Source organism: Lithobates pipiens, unplaced genomic scaffold (genome assembly GCF_037356315.1).
Source record: "Lithobates pipiens isolate NorthernLeopardFrog02 unplaced genomic scaffold, aLitPip1_a1.2 Scaffold_16, whole genome shotgun sequence".
NCBI classification, from domain to species: domain Eukaryota; kingdom Metazoa; phylum Chordata; class Amphibia; order Anura; family Ranidae; genus Lithobates; species Lithobates pipiens.
This window is the reverse complement of record NW_027507748.1, coordinates 111,730-131,840: the sequence shown is the minus strand read 5'-3', so window position 1 is coordinate 131,840 and position 20,111 is coordinate 111,730. Positions and strand designations below refer to the sequence as shown.

The window sequence follows — 20,111 nt, the reverse complement described above, 5'->3', positions numbered from 1 at the left end:
TGTGTGATGTGTGATGTGTGATGTGTGATGTGTGATGTGTGATGTGTGATGTGTGATGTGTGGTGTGTGATGTGTGGTGTGTGATGTGTGGTGTGTGCTGTGTGGTGTGTGATGTGTGATGTGTGGTGTGTGATGTGTGATGTGTGATGTGTGATGTGTGACGTGTGTCGGGATTACTTTCTCTTTCAGTCTCTCCTTCAGGCTGCAGCAGCGCGGCACTTACTGAGGGAAGGGAGCCGCATTACAATTGAATCCATCCGCCCAGGAAAGCACACAGGGAGCACAATGTACACAGATGCAGAGCGGGGATTGTATACCTCCACCCGAAAATGGAGAAAAAGTCCCTCTTCTTCTCTCACCTCCTGGACCCCTCTATTATCCTGATGGGGCCCAGGAAGGTTCTATATTCCTCGCCAATCACGTAGCTGCAGGTTAATAAAGTTATTTAGCAAATTATTATTTTTTAGCTAGAAATCTGCTCAGCCCCCCCCCTGCTGGCTGGGCCCGGTACAACAGGGCTGGTTGTACTTCCCTATCAGCGGCCCTGCTGCTAGGAATGGGGGTGGGGGTTGGGTGGACTTACCTTCTACATGGATGAAGTAATCATCTCCCTGTATAAGGTGAATGGTAGAGTTCTTTATATACACACGGTATATCCCGTCATTCTCCGGAGTCACATTGGATATGATCAGACTTCCATTCTCTGATATCCTTGTATTGGGGAAATATCTGACATCAGACGGATCACAATTCTTGTGTTCAGCTATTGTATTCCATTCAAAAAAAGATTTCTCATAGTACCAGACAATCCAGTCACATCTCCATCTATCTGTATGGTTGAGGGTGAGATGGATTCTGATGGGGATGAGAAGGTCAGATCCCGGCCGGGTGAATATTTCCTGGACTTTTCCTGTACAGACAGAATACAGATCCCAGTCAGGTCACAGTGTACTCCCCTCCCCCTCATATAACATATATCCCTCTATGAGGATCCCAGAAATATTCAGATTGCATCTATCAGAGTCCTCCGGGTCTTCCTGGGATTCCTCTGTTTTCTTCCCATCTCAGATCATTGAGGAATCTCCTCTGACACCCCTATACTCTCCATTATTCTACCAATAAATCATCAATGAATAGACAATCATTCCTCCCCCCATTTCCCCTGCTGGAGTAAATTGGAGCGTCCTTTATTTGGCCTTCCTCTGGATCCTCTGTAGGTATAGGATTGTGTAGATGGGATTGGAGGATTTTTTTTTCTCTTTTCTCATCGCTCCCAACTGTCCCGGATTTTGAGGGACTGTCCCTGATTTGGAGCAATGTCCCTCTGTCCCTCTTCCCTCCTCATTTTGGTCTGATCTATAGAGTTGTATATAAAATGTACTTTCCTGGTGCATCATGACATCATACATATGGGTTGTGACTCCGCCCCCACAACCTGATAGGTCTGGTTAACTATAAATCAAAGACAGACTCGGCTCACAGAATTCTCCTTTTTTTCCTCACCTGATCAGGACTGGAATCGCGAGGTATCCCTTACCAAATGTCGCCCCAGCTAGGGTTGCCACCTGTCCGGGAAAACCGGACAGTCCAGCTTTTACATCCTTTGCCCGGGTTTCTGACTGCCTGTCACCCAGACACCAACCACCAGGGCATCCTCAGAAATTCTTATAACACCCCCATAAAATCTTAATCAGAATTTAGGATCCATAACATGTATTAGAATGTCACATATCTTCACATATATGTAACTGTCTGGATGGAAACAGCCCTAATTACAAGGGACTTGTTTCTCTCTGTGGAGGGATACAGAACCTCCTGACCGCATTTCCCGATGCTCTGCTTCTAGTCCCGGCTACTGGAGCCCTGCCCAGACTGTTCACTGTTCACAGACTGATCTAGTGGAGAGAGCTGTGAGTGTGTGGGGGGCAGAGGGAGGAGCTGTGAGGGGGCAGAGGGAGGAGCTTTGAGTGTGTGGACGGGCAGAGGGAGGAGCTGTGAGTGTGTGGGTGGGCAGAGGGAGGAGCTGTGAGGGGGCAGAGGGAGGAGCTTTGAGTGTGTGGGTGGACAGAGAGAGGAGCTGTGAGTGTGTGGACGGGCAGAGGGAGGAGCTGTGAGTGTGTGGGTGGGCAGAGGGAGGAGCTGTGAGGGGGCAGAGGGAGGAGCTTTGAGTGTGTGGGTGGACAGAGGGAGGAGCTGTGAGTGTGTGGACGGGCAGAGGGAGGAGCTATGAGTGTGTGGGTGGGCAGAGGGAGGAGCTGTGAGTGTGTGGGTGGGCAGAGGGAGGAGCTTGAGGGGGCAGAGGGAGGAGCTGTGAGTGTGTGGGTGGGCAGAGGGAGGAGCTTGAGGGGGCAGAGGGAGGAGCGTTGAGTGTGTGGGTGGACAGAGGGAGGAGCTGTGAGTGTGTGGACGGGCAGAGGGAGGAGCTGTGAGTGTGTGGGTGGGCAGAGGGAGGAGTTGTGATGGGGCAGAGGGAGGAGCTTTGAGTGTGTGGGTGGACAGAGAGAGGAGCTGTGAGTGTGTGGACGGGCAGAGGGAGGAGCTGTGAGTGTGTGGGTGGGCAGAGGGAGGAGCTGTGAGGGGGCAGAGGGAGGAGCTTTGAGTGTGTGGGTGGACAGAGGGAGGAGCTGTGAGTGTGTGGACGGGCAGAGGGAGGAGCTATGAGTGTGTGGGTGGGCAGAGGGAGGAGCTGTGAGTGTGTGGGCAGGCAGAGGGAGGAGCTGTGAGTGTGTGGGTGGGCAGAGGGAGGAGCTGCATGGAGTGTGAGGAGGGGACAGCAGGACAGAGGGGAGGAGAGAAGCTGCCCATTACCAGACTACATATGGAAGTATTCATCTCATAGTATGTTGTGTCTTGACCCCTGTAGGCCAAATGGCCCCTCTATTATACTGTTATGTCCTTAATACTCCCATCCCCCTAACCCTCTTTCTAAAATAACCGGGATCCACACATTGCTTATGGAGTATAATTGGCCATAACAGCCTTCAGTGACGTAACTAGAATCTTCAGGGCCCGATGCAAGAAACCATGAAGGGCCCCCCTCCCCCCGACCTCCGGACAGGGCTCTTTTCTCTGAGCCCGATGGCAGAACACCGGGGGCCGCTTCCAAGTGGGTGGCGACATATAAAGGACCCGATTTCTCCATTTCCCCCGCTTCTCCTCCTCTCCCACCCACAGGCATTCAGCGGCTGCAGGAGGAAAATGGAGAGACGGGTTCCTCTATGTCGGTGTTTCACAATCTTTTTCCAGTCAGGGCCCTCTTGAAGTACATCCCTAGGTGAATGGGGCTGCACTGCAACCCCCCTGAAACTGTGTGCATTGCATGCAGTTGCAGCATAGTGATGATGCATTTAAGGGGTTAAAACAGGTGTTCAGTAGGCAACATATTGCCTCTCTACCGGCTGTCAAATGCCTCTGAAAAGCGATCTGAGCATGGATCACTTTACGGAGAAACAGCATTTTACATAAAATGTACATACATACATGTAAACACACACACATATATATATATATATATATATATATATATATATATATATATATATATATATATATATATATATATATATATATATATATATATATATATTTATGGTCGGAGTCCTCCGCTGTAAGGCCGCGTACACACGCGCGGACTGTTCGCCCAACCTTGTTCGGCAAACAGTTTCGTCAAACAGTCCGCTCAAAATTTGCATGAGCGGACTTGCCCACACACGAGCGGACTGTTTCAGCGAACTGTTTGCCAAACAGTTCGCTCAACTTTTGAAATGAACGGACTCGCCCACATAAGGAGGAGGCAAATCCGCCCATTTTGAGCGCGTGTACAGGTAGGCGGGGCCCGCGAAGGAGACGTCGCGGGCTCCGCCGCCTGGAATGGGCTTAAAGGGGAACCCCAATGCCGAAAAAAATCGGCGTGGGGGTTCCCCCCAAGTCCACACCAGACCCTTGTCCGAGCACGCTACCCGGCCGGCCAGGAAAGGGGGGCGAGCGAGCGCGCCCCCCCTCCTGAGCCGTACCAGGCCGCGTGCCCTCAACATGGGGGGTGCCTTGGGGAAGGGGGGGCCGCGCGGCCCCCCCACCCCAAAGCACCTTGTCCCCATGTTGATGAGGACAAGGGCCTCTTCCCGACAACCCTTGCCGTTGGTTGTCGGGGTCTGCGGGCGGGGGGCTTATCGGAATCCGGGAGCCCCCTTTAAGAAGGGGGCCCCCGGATACCGGCCCCCCACCCTATGTGAATGAGTATGGGGTACAATGTACCCCTACCCATTCACCTGTGAAATAAAGTACAAAAAAAAACACAACACAGGGAAAAAATATTTTATTGCACAGCTCCGGGGGTCTTCCGTCTTCGGGGGTCTTCTCGCCGGACTCCTCCGCTATGTGTGTGTAGCTCTTTTGCTAGCGGAGGAGTCCGGCTTTCTTCCTCCCCGCCGCCGGCCTCTTCTCCCGACTTCGGGGGTCTTGTCCCCCTCTTCGGTTCTTCTGCCGGGCCACCGCGCCTTCTTGTAGCTCTTTTACAGGCGGTGGCCCGGTCTTCTGTCGCCGCTGTCGTCGCCGCCGCCGCCGTCTTCCGTTCTTGTTCTTCTTCTTGTTCTTCTTCTTCTTCTCCTGGAGATGTTGACTCGACGAGCTCTCCGGCCGGAATGCCAGGGACACGCTCCGCTGCCACTTATATAGTGACAATGGGGCGGTGTCACATGGTATATGTCACATGGGTTGGTCACATGGTGACCCCGCCCCCTTACGATGTCATAGTCCCCATGTGACATCAACCCATGTGACCAACCCATGTGACATATACCATGTGACACCGCCCCATTGTCACTATATAAGTGACCGCACAGCGCGGCTCTGGCATTCCGGCCGGAGAGCTCGTCGAGTCAACATCTCCAGGAGAAGAAGAAGAAGAACGAGAAGAAGAACAAGAACGGAAGGCGGCGGCGGCGGCGACGACAGCGGCGACAGAAGACCGGGCCACCGCCTGTAAAAGAGCTACAAGAAGGCGTGGTGGCCCGGCAGAAGAACCGAAGAGGGGGACAAGACCCCCGAAGTCGGGAGAAGAGGCCGGCGGCGGGGAGGAAGAAAGCCGGACTCCTCCGCTAGCAAAAGAGCTACACACACATAGCGGAGGAGTCCGGCGAGAAGACCCCCGAAGACGGAAGACCCCCGGAGCTGTGCAATAAAATATTTTTTCCCTGTGTTGTGTTTTTTTTTGTACTTTATTTCACAGGTGAATGGGTAGGGGTACATTGTACCCCATACTCATTCACATAGGGTGGGGGGCCGGTATCCGGGGGCCCCCTTCTTAAAGGGGGCTCCCGGATTCCGATAAGCCCCCGCCCGCAGACCCCGACAACCAACGGCCAGGGTTGTCGGGAAGAGTCCCTTGTCCTCATCAACATGGGGACAAGGTGCTTTGGGGTGGGGGGGCCGCGCGGCCCCCCCTTCCCCAAGGCACCCCCCCATGTTGAGGGCACGCGGCCTGGTACGGCTCAGGAGGGGGGCGCGCTCGCTCGCCCCCCTTTCCTGGCCGGCCGGGTAGCGTGCTCGGACAAGGGTCTGGTGTGGACTTTGGGGGAACCCCCACGCCGATTTTTTTCGGCGTTGGGGTTCCCCTTTAAGCCCATTCCAGGCGGCGGAGCCCGCAACGTCTCCTTCGCGGGCCCCGCCTACCTGTACACGCGCTCGAAATGGGCGGACTTTCCGAGCGGGAACAGTCCGCTCATTTCGAAAGTACAGCGGACTGGCCCACACACGGGCGGACTGTTCGCTCAAACACAGTTTCAGCGGACAGTTTTTCGGAATTTCCGAAAGACTTTGTCCGTCCAACTGTCCGCTGAAACTGTCCGCTGAAAGCCCACACACGAGCGGACTGTCCGCCCAAACACTGTTCAGCGGACAAGGTTGGGCGAACAGTCCGCCCGTGTGTATGCGGCCTAAGAGATATGAAAGAACACATAAACACGTCACAAGACTAACAACATAAAATAGATCTGAATTGTGCCCTTGGTCTGCTGTAAGGTAAGCCCTGGTGAGCTGGGCGGTGAGCCCTGCTCTGCTGGGCGATATGCCAAGAGAAGGCCGCAAAAGACTTGGTTTAGGGAGGTAATTATTAATTTATGTACAACAAGACACTACGGGGCAAAGTTTCTGAAGGCTCAGGACATTTCCACTTGTGGATTGGAGATGTATCGAGTAAAGCAGGTGGATTCCCGCCTGCCCATCTTTGGACTGGGACCCCGTTTCGTGAGGCTGCTGATGCTGCTCCAATGCGAAAGAATGTCCAAGAAAATGACCAAGGTCCAGGCCTAATTTGCTCAAAAGGAACCTGACGTGACTAATGAACTGGTTGCTGCCTGGGGTACTAATCGGGAACGGTAGTAATGGGCTGTCCTGCGAGGGATCGAACATATGGGCCAAAAATTGATCTAGGATGGACACGGGGCACCAGGCTTTGAGAGTTTGGAAAGGTTTGATGTCAACCCCTGGACCGGACTATTGTGTTTTGGACACCCTGAGGGGCAAGATGAAGTAAGTCTGATGGCGTGTGAGGTGGCTTCTACGTAACACTTTACAACTGGGATGGTGACAGAATTCACTGGGGCGTAAGAAGCTGTAGAAAGCCAGGTAGATGGCTGCTTGAACGACCAGGCTGAATTTAGCCAAAGGGGAATGTGACAGGATGAAAGACACGTCTTGGAATATGGCGCTGGTGACGGGTAGCCGTTTGTTACTGATTTGGGGTCATTGCCTGTGAATACCACACAACATGGTCTTGACCGTATGGGCGGCAAACAAGACGGTTTGTTAGGATCTCATAAAGGGATGAAATACTGGATGTCAGCTGAGTGGGGTCTAAGGTATTGTGTGACAATGCCAACTGTGTGCGGTGGCATAATATGAAGACCAGGATGTGATGGAGAACTCTTGGTATTGCTCTGGGGTTTGAGGCTAGTAACCTGACATAGAACCTCTAGGCTGCACGGTAGGCCTTCAGGGTGTTGTGAGATAATGAAAGATTAATAAGGCAGGTAGCGTCGTGAAAGTGTTGTTTGAATCCGAGGTTAGCTACGACCAGTGTGGGATAAGAGACATGGTCGGGTCGGTTCCAGGTTCCTGCAAAATAATGAAGCAAAGTTAACGGGTAGTGCGTCGGCCAGATTATTGCGTTTGTCTGGGATGTGGACACATAGGACGTTAGATTGGTGCTGTGGGGATAGTGGCGCCAGCCTGCGCAGGAAGGCCACGATGGCCGGCTACTAGGACCTCCTTTATTCATAATACTGGCTGTGGCTTGGTTGTCTGTGGCGAACCTGCCCAGTTGTTGCACCAGACTTGAGCTGCTGCGACAATGGGGTAGAGGCCGAACAAAGAGGAGGACTAACTGAACCCAGGAATCAAGAGGATTTCTGACGGCCATGGCCCTATAAACCCAAGTTGGCCAAAAATTGAGGCGAGGACCTGTGGAGGCTGTGGTGACCATGACTACCTGAGATGAAGAGAGAGATGCTGAGGGAATACACATTGGCATGCCATTCCAATTTGTGATAAAATCGACTCCCATGGGCAGATCTGCTATTCCTGGCACATCTTAATTTAAGGATTTAGTCAGGGTCTTGTACCTGGAAGAGAAACACTAAAAGGTGGGAGGTAAAGGATCCCCTTGAGTCTGGCTGCTGCTTTGGCTGAAAATGAGCGGTGATAGTCAAAGGATGGGAACCCTGCGTACTTGTGACCTGCTGCATGCAGATAGGGGTCCAATTCTACCCTCCTGTTGGGGTTGCTCTGCCTAGCATGTCTCTGACTGTCCCCAAGGCCAGCACAGACTCTGTGACAGTGAGCTTGCGATTAAGTAAAGGGTCTCTGGCCTTCAGGATGACGGAGACATCTCCCCGCGAATATGACTTGTTCTAGGCCAAGTTGTGTACTGCTATGAGGAGGGATGCTAAGTTAACGTCGTTGTCATCCAAGATGTCCTCCTAGATGCCCTGCTAGGACAAGGTGTGCAGGGAAGACGATGGTGCAGAAGTTGGGTGTATCTGTAAGTGAAGGTACGGGAATGACGGTGGTGACTGGAGCTGGTAGGGGCACGGCTGGGCGTACCTCCAGGGCTGTCACTCTACTTGGACTTCGGCGACTGCTGTTGACAGTGTGGTTACCCAGGAGTGCAGCTGAGTAGTCGCAAAGAAGATAGACTGAAGTGGTGCCTGGAAGGGCTGCCACTGGCAGTGGAAACAGTAGCCTAAAGGCTTGGTTTCCTGACTGCGGCAGGGTAGGATTTACTCCTGCGACACTGTTCTGCTATGAGTTTTTTTTTTATTGGTCCAAGCTCTTGTGAGACTAAACCGCCGCTTGCTGAGTCCGTAAAGGGTGATGGCAGGGCTGAGGCAAAGTCCTCGCTGTCTGCCTGCGACATGGCGTCAACTAAAAGCAAGGGGGGGGGGGGTGCGTATGTTTGAGGTAAGTTGCAAAGGTAGGAGGGGATAGTTGCGTTTGGGTAGATAAGATGAAAGGCGGAAGGAAACAAGAAGAATAGGACAAGGAACGACAGCCATAGTGACAGTTGGTTTGCGCTCGAGCGCTGTTGAGTGTGACTTTAGAAAACTCAAAAGAATGCGTGACAACCGAGGTGAGCCAGGAGGTGACTGGCTAGGTAACAGATAGCTCGGGTGTCAGTCTGTGCTCGGCACAGACTAATGAACCAGAGCGCCCCAGGGCGGACTGGGGTGGGTAGCTGAAGTCTGGTATACTAAGTAGGAATGTTGCGATCTGTAGTTAATTGACGTGGGTTCGGTCTACTAATGCTTGCACTGCCAGCAAGTATGGAGATTAGGCGACCTTGTCTGCGTATTGAAGGCTTGTGCGTCGAAAACAGAGTGAAGTGCACAGAAGTATGTGACAGTTGCTAACGCCTCGGGAGCAGGTCAAATTCTGTATGTGAAGTAAAAATATGTAGTGAAAGAGTGTTTAAGAGAAAGGGGGAATCCCATTGAACTAAACACCTGACTTTATGCCCTAGTTGTGAAGTCGACTGGTTGGGGTCGAGAACTGAGTTGACCGGGAGCCTGAAGTAAGGTGACATGAGAATTTCGTTTTGACAAGGGGGATTGCAAAGAGCTCTTTGGGGCAAAGCTGGCCCTCTGGTGAAGATGCAAGCCCTCGACAATGGTGTTTTTTTTTTATTTTTTTATTTTTTTGGGGAGATACTGTCCAAACCTGGTGCAGGGTGGACTAACTGGTGTTCTAACTGGCCTAAAAAGGGGAAAGCGACAGAGAAAATGATGAGCAGCCGTGTTGCTACTGGAGACGATGAGTGGCAGTTTGAGCCACTTGCTGAAATGCTTGCAGCGATTGCAAGGAAGTGGCTTTATTTGAATTATGAGGTGAGAATGAATGAATGAATGAATGGATGAATGAGGTGAGCAGCTGTGTTGCTACTGGAGATGAGTGGCCGTATTAAGCTATTGCAGAGATGCTTGCAGCGATTGCAAGAAAGCAGCTTTATTTGAATCTATAAATTAAATTATGTGTAGGAATGAGGAGAGCAGCCGTGTTGCTACTGGAGATGAGTGGGGGTATTTGAGCCATGGCATTGATGCTTGCAGCGATTGCAAGGAGCTTTGTAGAAAGGCGAAAGAAAAGGTTATAGAGGAAATGTGATTATGTAGGAATGACCGTGCGCAGCACTGAGCACATTGGTGGAGAGAATTGTGTATGATCATGTATGGATAGACTGAGAAAGTCAAACGTAAGTACTGCTGAATTCGTACAGTCAATGTGACTAGTTTGAACTGGGCTATAGCTATGGAATAGTCTGCGAAAGATTTGACTCATTTGGGTCGGAGATGCAACAGGATTCGGCTTGGTTGTTAGAGTTGCGTTTGGCAAGGACTGGAATCGTTGCACCGATGCTGCGACTAGACTCGAATCCTCCGTAGATGCGACTGAGAGGCTCATATATGGGATCCGACCGTATCACTGAGGATTTGGCTGGGTTCGGATTGATTGAATTGTGATGGTGGTTGAAGGGGCTGGTGATTGCCAATGATCCGAAACATAGAAGCGAAGTTGCGACTAGATTCGAATCGGCCGTAGATGTGAGGTGACTACGGGGCTCGTATGACAGATCTGCCCGTATTGCCGATGATATGGCTGGGTTGGAATCGACTAAATGGTGATGGTGGTTTGAAGGGGCTTGTGATCGCCGAGGATCCGAAACATAGAAGCGAAGTTGCGACTAGATTCGAATCGGCCATAGATGTGAGGTGACTACGGGGCTCGTATGACAGATCTGACCGTATTGTCGATGATATGGCGTGAGTGTATGCCATTCCTTACTGTGAAACTAAACACCTATCAACCACCCATCCCCCAGGCTAGTCAAGTGCAGGAAAGACATCAGGTGGGTTTAATTACACCCCAATCAGCCACAGAAACCCATACAAACAATACCTGTATATCTCAAAAAAGGATGAGAACAGTGAATCTTATAACCAGTGAAGCCTATGGCGAGTGATATTGGAGAACGACCGACAGCGACTCGGAGGCTTGGATCTATGAATGAATCGTATGTTTGGTAGAAGGAATTTACGAATGTACTATGCCTGTGCCGAAAGATGTTGGGACATGAGTGTCAACAACTCAGCGGTAGGTTTTGTGAAAGGGGTGCAGGATAGTAAGCATGATAAGCCGCAAGTTTGCACATGATATGAAAAGATTTGGATACTACTTATCTGCGACCATGATCGGGAACCGCCGACGAAGACCACGAAGAAGCCGAAGTGCACCTGCGATTGGACGCACAGATAGTCGACCGTGAGGGAGCTGAGAAGAGTCGGCCCCTTGATGTGCAGTACCTTGCACTGGAACCGACACAGACCGTTGTGGGAGGTCTGATTATATACCCTCCGGGCTCCTCCCATAATTACGGGCCACCATACTGGCCCTCTTATATATATATGCACATATAAACCAGTGGCGGCTGGTGCTTAAAATTTTTAGGGGGGGCGCAAGCAAACTGAAAAATTCAGAAAAAAAAATCAATTACAGCCACTGTGCCCATCAATTGCAGCCACTGTGCCATCAAATGTCACCACTGTGCCCATCAAATGCTGGCAGTGTGCCATCAAATGCCGCCACTGTGCACATCAAATGCTGGTGGTGTGCGTATTAAATGCTGGCAGTGTGCCCATTAAATGCTGGCAGTGTGAATCCCCACCGCCTGCTCCCCGTCTGCCCGCCACCTACCCTGTCTTGGTGGGGCAGCGGGTGACGGCCATGAACGGGGTCCTCCATGCATCTCCTGCCATCCTCATCTCCCGTTCTCTCCTCCTGATAGGTGTCCAGTAGCTGTGCCTATTGTTTCAGCCAATCAGGTGACGGGTAACAGACCCGCAGACCTGATTGGTGGAGAGGCAGTTCAGTGTTAGGAAAGTGAATATTAATTCACTTTGCTAACACATCTGGGTAGACTGTGAGCATCAAGCATGGCGCTTGCAGTTCACCTATTTTGAAGCCTATTGGAGCCTATGGCTCTAATCAGGTGCTTCAAAAACAGCCCCCCCCACCCGCCGCTCTAATTCAACACCCAGCCCCCCAAAAGGGACTGGACACCTAAATATGGGGGTGGCAGCGGTAGCCATGGATAGATTCATGCTATGCTATGCGTGAATCTATCCATTGGTCATAGAGAGGGTGGCTGGAGAGAGGGGGCGGCACCTGTACACCCTTATGGATGCACCGCCACCGATAAACACATGCACATTCACATACATACATATGCATACTTGCACACTCACATACATGAACGCATACACATACATATATGAACACACACACACACACACACACACACATGCACACTCACATACATGAATACATACATATGCATATATGAACACACACATGCATACATATATGAGCACACACACACACGCATGCATGCACACACATATAAACACAAATACAGTAGCTAGTCTTATAAAAAAAAGGCAGACATTTACCTTGGCTCTTCCTGCCGGGTACTGCAATGTAGGGGGAGACAAAGAGCACACACTGTGCTTTCAGCCTAATGTGAGGAGCTCCCCCATAGTGCCGATTTCCCCCCCCTATCGAAGAGTACAGGGGGCCCTCTGCAGCATGGGCTCGGTCGTCATGGTGATCTTGGCAACCCCAACTGTGGAGCAGCAACTGTGGAGTTGCAGGGAGCTGGGGCAGTTGGCTCATCTCTCCAGCCACAGATTACAGAATGTATGGACTTAATGGACTGTTCATCAGAGGATGTCATAGACAGGACAGAGTACTGCAGACCCATGCTCCACACCTGTGGCAGTTTCAGAGGCCCAAGGTGAGAAGGTGATGGTCCTTCTCTCCCAGTGGATTTCAGATATGAAGAGAGGAGAAGCAGACATTTTCCCTCCCCAACAAGGGTTCATGCACCTGGGAAACAATACCAGTGAAAGGGAGTAGGGATGGCCGAACTGTTCGCCCGGCGGTCGGTTCGTGGCGAATTTCGGCTGTTCGAGGTCCGCCCGATCGGCGGACTATTGCCGCTGTTCACTCGGCGGACTTCCGTGTTTACTGTGTAAAAGAACTTTGACCTATGATGACACATCCATCATGTGGTACAGGACAGCCAATTGAGACATTACAGTGCATGGACACTTGGACATTCCCCCTAACTTATAAATAGACCCAATCTGGCGGCCATTTTACATTCTTTCTACTGTCACTATAGGGAGAGGTTGCTGTGTGGAGCAGTGAGAGATTGCAGTGACCCAAATCTCTAGCTATTAGGTCCACAAAAGTTATTTTATGGACTGGTATGGTATAGGTGTAGTTCAGGATATAGGTCTGAGGCACTGCTATTCAAGTCATTGTTGCAGCAGCCTGTCTTTTGTCAGTGCTGAGAGAGGAACACATAGGACGCTCTGTGTTGCAGAGAGGGACAGACAGTTTAATCATTACCTGTTACTATTAGGTCCACAAAAGTCCTTTTCAGGACTGGTATAGTGTAGTAGTACAGGTTATAGTTTTGAGTGCTATTCAAGTTATTGTTGCAGCACCCTGTATTTTGTCAGTTTAAATAGGGACAGACAGGACGCTGTGTGTCGCAGTGAGGGACAGTCAGTTTAATCAGTAGCTGTTACTATTAGGTCCACAAAGGTCCTTTTCAGGACTGGTATGGTAATAGGCTTGTACACAAATAATATTCTTTCTTCCAAATATAGAAAGAATATTATACTTGACTGCTGCCCTTCTGCTGCAGTAGTCCTTTATGAGTATAGGGACTGAGGTACAGTCTGCTAATCACAACCTACTAGTCCCACAAAGGTCCTTCTAAGGACTGGTAAGGTATAGCGTACTAGAGTATATAGGGTTGAGTGAGGTACAGTCTGCTAATCCTTAAGGACTGCTATAGGTCCACAATATATAGGGTTGAGGTGCACTACTGCTGACTGCTGCCCTATTCTGCAGCAGTCCTTTATCAGTATAGGGACTGAGGTACAGTCTGCTAATCACAACCTACTAGTTTCACAAAGGTCCTTCTAAGGACTGGTAAGGTATAGTGAACTAGAGTATATAGGGTTGAGTGAGGTACAGTCTGCTAATCCTTAAGGACTGGTATAGGTCCACAATATATAGGGTTGAGGTGCACTACTGCTGACTGCTGCCCTATTCTGCAGCAGTCCTTTATCAGTATAGGGACTGAGGTACAGTCTGTTAATCACAACCTACTAGTTCCACAAAGGTCCTTCTAAGGACTGGTAAGTAGTGATGGCCGAACGGTTCCCCTCCGGCGGTCGTTTCGCTGTGAATTTCGGCTGTTCGCGGTCCGCCCGTTCGGCGGACTATTGGCGCCGTTCGCCCGGCAGACTTCTGTGTTTACTGTGTAAAAGAACTTTGACCTATGATGACACATCCATCATGGAGTACAGGACAGCCAATTGAGACATTACAGCACATGGACACTTGGACATTCCCCCTAACTTATAAATAGACCCGATCTGGCGGCCATTTTACATTCTTTCTTCTGTCACTATAGGGAAAGGTTTCTGTGTGGATAAGGGAGAGATTGCAGTGACCCAAATCGCTAGCTATTTGGTACACAAAAGTTCTTTTCAGGACTGGTATAGGTGTTAGGTGTATATAGGTTTGCTGTGCTACTGATTGTTGCAGCAGCCTGAGTGTCTTTTGTCAGTTTAGAGAAAGGGACAGGATGGTGTGTCTGCTGTAGGGACAGTCAGTTTAGTCATTAGCTGTTACTATCAGGTCCACAAAAGTGCTATTCCAGTTATTGTTCCAGTAGCCTCTGTTTTGTCAGTTTATATAGGGACAGGCAGGAAGCAGTGTGTGAGGCAGTGAGGGTCAGTTTAATCAGTAGCTGTTACTATATTAGGTCCACAAAGGTTCTTTTCAGGACTGGTATCAGTGGTACGGTAATAGGCTTGTACACGTATAATATTCTTTCTTCCAAATATAGAAAGAATATTATACTTGACTGCTGCCCATCTGCTGCAGTCTGCTAATCATTCACAACCTACTTGTTCCACAAAGCTCCTTATAAGGACTGGTAATAACCTGGTGTAGGGTGCTATAGTACATAGTTTCGAGTGAGGTACAGTCTGCCATTCTATAAGGACTGGTATAGGTCCACAGTACATAGGGTTGAGGTGCACTACTGCTGACCGCTGCCCTATACTGCAGCAGTCCTTCATCGGTATAGGGACTGATGTACAGTCTGCTAATCACTCACACACAACCTACTTGTTCCACAAAGGTCCTTATAAGGTGTCAGGTCACCTTGAGGCGAGGTGACAGGTGCACACCGTAGGGATCAGGAGTGCACCGCAAGGTTGTGGACCCTACGGCAGACTGCTGCAGACGGGGGACAAATCCCACTGGGGTTAGAGTGTAAGATTCCCTGGGGCACGGAGTCTAAGAGCCAGCAGGTGTTCACCAGAGCCTCCAGTGGTGAGGATGGACTTGGCTGCAACTGGCTCCAGGTCGCGACCCCCAGGGTCCCCCAGCTCACACCCACAGTAGGCCACAGGAGGATAGGGATGGTGAGGGACAAGGCCAAGGTCGGGGCCACAAGCAGACAAGAATAGTCGGGTACACCCCAAATTTCAGGATCACAGGCAACAAGGATAGTCAAGACACGCCAAAGTCGGTAACGGAAAACAGTAGCAGAGCACACGGCAGGAAACAGGAAGCTAACACACAAAGGAATACACAATGGTTGAACAGCGCTGGTGGCCTGCAGTGCACAGGTTAATATAGGGCTCCCTGATAGAGCCTGGGGTGGAGCCATGCTTAGAGGAGAGGTTATAAAAACCACCAGGTGGAAGTGGCTGACCTCTTAGTCTGAAGACATGAGGGAAGGTAAACAAACACAGGAAGATCACTGCATAACCATGACAGTACCCTCCCTCTTACGAGGCCTCCCCCCCCCCTGCCTGGGTCCAGGCTTAAAGGGAAACTCCAGACGGAACCTCCTTAACAGACAGGGAGCAAAGACCTCAGATGCAGTGATCCAAGACCTCTCCTCAGGACCCAACCCTTTCCAAAGTACGAGGTACTGAAGAATGCCTTTACGGAGCCGTGAATCCAAAACTTGACTAACCTCGTATTTTAGATTATCCTCAGAGACCGAAACAGAGGTAGGGAGAGGACGAGAGGACTTGAGGACTAAAGGCTTTTTAGGAATGGGTAAGGGCATGAGAAGATGAGGAGTTTGAGCAGGGTCCCCCACACCCTTAAAGATGAGCTGGTCATCCATAACAGGACCACCAGACTGGGCAGAGGTCAGTGGATCCCTGAGGTCAGGTTGGTTAGAAAGTGATATGTCACAAGGGTCAAGCTGGATAGCTGCAACACAAACAGAATGCAGAGAACCCTGATAAAAAGATTGAAAACCCCTCCTGGCCGAATGAGGTATTCTATCCAAAGGATGGATTGAACCTCTTAAACGGGTTTGAACGGACATAGTAGCAGTAGGGTGAGGCCAGGTCACCGAAGGTGCTGAACAAGAAGCAGGAAGCTCATTGGGCATGGGCGGGACTGGCATAACTGGTGCAGAGGTCGACTGAATAGTATTGTCAAGTGTAGCGACCATCACTATCGCATCACAGGGCATAGCAACTGTGGAACTTGCAGACAAGTTAGCCTGGCTGTGCATCCAAGGGAGATTAGGGACAGACAAAGGTAAATGGTCATGCAAACTGGAGCGAATGATCGACTCAGGTTCATAGGTGGGCCTTTCATCCAGAGTATCACATGACCTAGAGAGTGCATCAGTCCGACTATTGCAGGACACATCCCAGAGATCGCTATATACAGTGGGAATAGCAGAAGATACTGGGATGGTGGTAACAGGAAGTTTCTCTTTCGGGTACCCTTGAGTAAGCAGGAAGAGGAACAGGAGGAACCCCAAGCCAGGATCTGACCAGCAGACCAGTCGACGTGTGGAGAATGGAGCCGTAACCAAGGAAGACCTAATATGATAGGAGATAAAGCCTTAGGTAAGACAAGGAAGGATATCCACTCCTGGTGGAGTGTCCCTACTGACATCTTAACAGGAATAGTCTGAAAGCGGATAGGGCCCCCTGGGAGAACAGTGCCATCAATCGCCAAGACCACCAATGGTATTGTAAGGGGCAAAAGGGTAAGTCTCATGGAGGATGCAGTTTCCCAATCCATGAAATTGGCAGTGGCTCCGGAATCCAGATATGCTGAGATCGAACAAGAGGAAGCACCGACATGAAGCAACACAGAAAGGAGAAGACGAGAAGGTGAAGGTGATATTTCAGGGTCTAATACTCCACCTTCCACATGTATTAGCCCTGAGCGTTTTTCCAGACGGAGAGAACAAGTACCACAGAAATGACCTTTGGGTCCACAATAGAGGCATAGGCCCAGAGTTCTGCGCCTAGCACGTTCTTCGGGAGATAACTTAGTCCAGCCCAACTGCATAGGTTCCTCGGCAGGCAGGGGGTGCTCCTCGGATCGAAGAGAAGGGACTGGGGACTCAGGCTGCCTAAAGAACGGGGAGTGCTGGCGTCTTTTTTCCAGGGCCCTCTCCTGAAAGCGAATATCGATCTGGTTACACAAGGTGATGACACTGTCCAGATCTGCAGGAAGGGATCTTCCTGCTAATTCATCCTTCACTCTATCAGAGAGGCCATGTAAAAAGGTTGCAACTAGGGCCTCATTATTCCAGCTCAATTCAGCTGTGAGAATACGGAACTGAAGAGCATACTGTCCCACAGAAGCGGCCTCTTGACGGAGACGTAAAAGAGCGCTAGCCGCTGAGGAGACACGACCCGGTTCCTCGAAGATATTCTGAAAAAGTTTCAAGAAATCAGACAGGATAGAAACCACTGGATCATTCAGTTCCCACAGAGGGGCGGCCCAGGCTAACGCCTCGCCAGACAGGAGGGATATGATATATGCGACTTTTCCCGATCGGACAGGAAGTTTTGGGGCTGAAGTTCAAAATGAATTGTGCACTGGCTAAGGAACTCCCTGCAAGCCTTGGAGTCCCCAGAGAAACGGACCGGAGCTGGTAGTTGTAATGAATGTGTGGCTGCGACTGATGCGATAGGTGCAGCGGCAGATAGCGGTTGAGGTTGTTGAACCGGGGGTCCTAATGAGGCCTGAACCTGTTCAACACGGGATGCCAAATCCTGAAGGAATCGCATCACCTGGGTCTGATGTGATTCTTGGGTCTCAAGTCGCCGAACTAAGCTCTGCAATGGATCATCTGCAGGAAGCGCACGTCAGCCGGGTCCATGGCTGATCAAACTGTCAGGTCACCTTGAGGCGAGGTGACAGGTAGGGATCAGGAGTGCACCGCAAGGTTGTGGACCCTACGGCAGACTGCTGCAGATGGGGGACAGATCCCACTGGGGTTAGAGCGTAAGATTCCCTGGGGCGCGGAGTCTAAGAGCCAGCAAGTGTTCACCAGAGCCTCCAGTGGTGAGGATAGACTTGGCTGCAACTGGCTCCAGGTCGCGACCCAGAGGGTTCCCCAACTCACACCCACAGTAGGCCACAGGAGGATAGGGATGGTGAGGGACAAGGCCAAGGTCGGGGCCACAAGCAGACAAGAATAGTCGGGTACACGCCAAAAGGTCAAGATCACAGGCAACAAGGATAGTCAAGACACGCCAAAGTCGCTAATGGAAAACAGTAGCAGAGCACACGGCAGGAAACAGGAAGCTAACACACAAAGGAATACACAATGGTTGATCAGCGCTGGTGGCCTGCAGTGCACAGGTTAATATAGGGCTCCCTGATAGAGCCTGGGGTGGAGCCATGTTTAGAGGAGAGGTTATAAAAACCACCAGGTGGAAGTGGCTGAACTCTTAGTCTGAAGACATGAGGGAAGGTAAACAAACACAGGAAGATCACTGCATAACCATGGCATAAGGACTGGTAACTTGGTCTGTCTAGGGTGCTACAGTACATAGGGTTGAGTGAGGTACAGTCTGCCATTCTATAAGGACTGGTATAGGTCCACAATACATAGGGTTGAGGTGCACTACTGCTGACCGCTGCCCTATACTGCAGCAGTCCTTCATCGGTATAGGGACTGACGTACAGTCTGCTAATCAGTCACACAACCTACTTGTTCCACAAAGGTCCTTATAAGGACTGGTAAGGTATAGGGTACTACAGTACATAGGGTTGAGTGAGGTACAGTCTGCTATTCTATAAGGACTGGTATAGGTCCACAATACATAGGGTTGAGGTGCACTACTGCTAACCGCTGCCCTATACTGTAGCAGTCCTTCATCGGTATAGGGACTGACATACAGTCTGCTAATCACTCACACACAACCTACTTGTTCCACAAAGGTCCTTATAAGGACTGGTAACTTGGTCTGTCTAGGGTGCTACAGTACATAGGGTTGAGTGAGGTACAGTCTGCCATTCTATAAGGACTGGTATAGGTCCACAATACATAGGGTTGAGGTGCACTACTGCTGACCGCTGCCCTATACTGCAGCAGTCCTTCATCGGCATAGGGACTGACGTACAGTCTGCTAATCAGTCACACACAACCTACTTGTTCCACAAAGGTCCTTATAAGGACTGGTAAGGTATAGGGTACTACAGTACATAGGGTTGAGTGAGGTACAGTCTGCTATTCTATAAGGACTGGTATAGGTCCACAGTACATAGAGTTGAGGTGCACTACTGTTGACCGCTGCCCTATACTGCAGCAGTCCTTCATCGGTATAGGGACTGACGTACAGTCTGCTAATCACTCACACACAACCTACTTGTTCCACAAAGGTGTCAGGTCACCTTGAGGCGAGGTGACAGGTGCACACCGTAGGGATCAGGAGTGCACCGCAAGGTTGTGGACCCTACGGCAGACAGCTGCAGATGGGGGACAAATCCCACTGGGGTTAGAGTGTAAGATTCCCTGGGGCGCGGAGTCTAAGAGCCAGCGGGTTTTCACCAGAGTCTCCAATGGTGAGGATGGACTTGGCTGCAATTGGCTCCAGGTCGCGACCCCCAGGGTCCCCCAGCTCACACCCACAGTAGGCCACAGGAGGATAGGGATGGTGAGGGACAAGGCCAAGGTCGGGCCACAAGCAGACAAGAATAGTCGGGTACATGCCAAAAGGTCAGGATCACAGGCAACAAGGATAGTCAAGACACAATACATAGGGTTGAGGTGCACTACTGCTGACCGCTGCCCTATACTGCTGCAGTCCTTCATCGGTATAGGGACTAAGAGTTTTGTCACAGGGTCATTTAAAAAATGACAGGCAGAGGAAGAGGCAGGCCCTTCCGTAGGGGTGGTAGGGGTAGGGCAGGAGCAACAGGCTTGAGCCAAAGTGGGAAGTTGCAGAAGGTGCGTTCAATTACTTTAAAGGATGCACCAGACTTGGTTGAGTGGCTCGCTCAGCCTTACTCTTCTGCACCCTCCTCATCCTCTCGATCTGCACCCTCTTCTTCACTCTCTGCTATGTGCACCCCCAAAGACACTACCACCAACAACACCACCACCACCACATACCTTCCGCTTGAGTCACAGGAATTATTTTCCGATCCATATCAAGACATTTCTGATGCGCAGCCACTCTTGGTATTGGATC

The 20,111-nt window shown here is 50.7% G+C and overlaps 1 protein-coding gene across 2 annotated transcripts in view; it reads right to left on the bottom strand.

Moving 5' to 3' along the window:
- The window catches only part of LOC143981519 (uncharacterized), a 147,273-nt gene that overhangs the window by 55,185 nt on the left and 71,977 nt on the right, over positions 1 to 20,111 (bottom strand). For both annotated transcript variants that reach the window (XM_077479388.1, XM_077479389.1), the window contains exon 3: positions 584 to 910. In XM_077479388.1, coding sequence (XP_077335514.1) covers positions 584 to 910 — 327 coding nt within the window. The remainder of the gene's footprint in view (positions 1 to 583; positions 911 to 20,111) is intronic.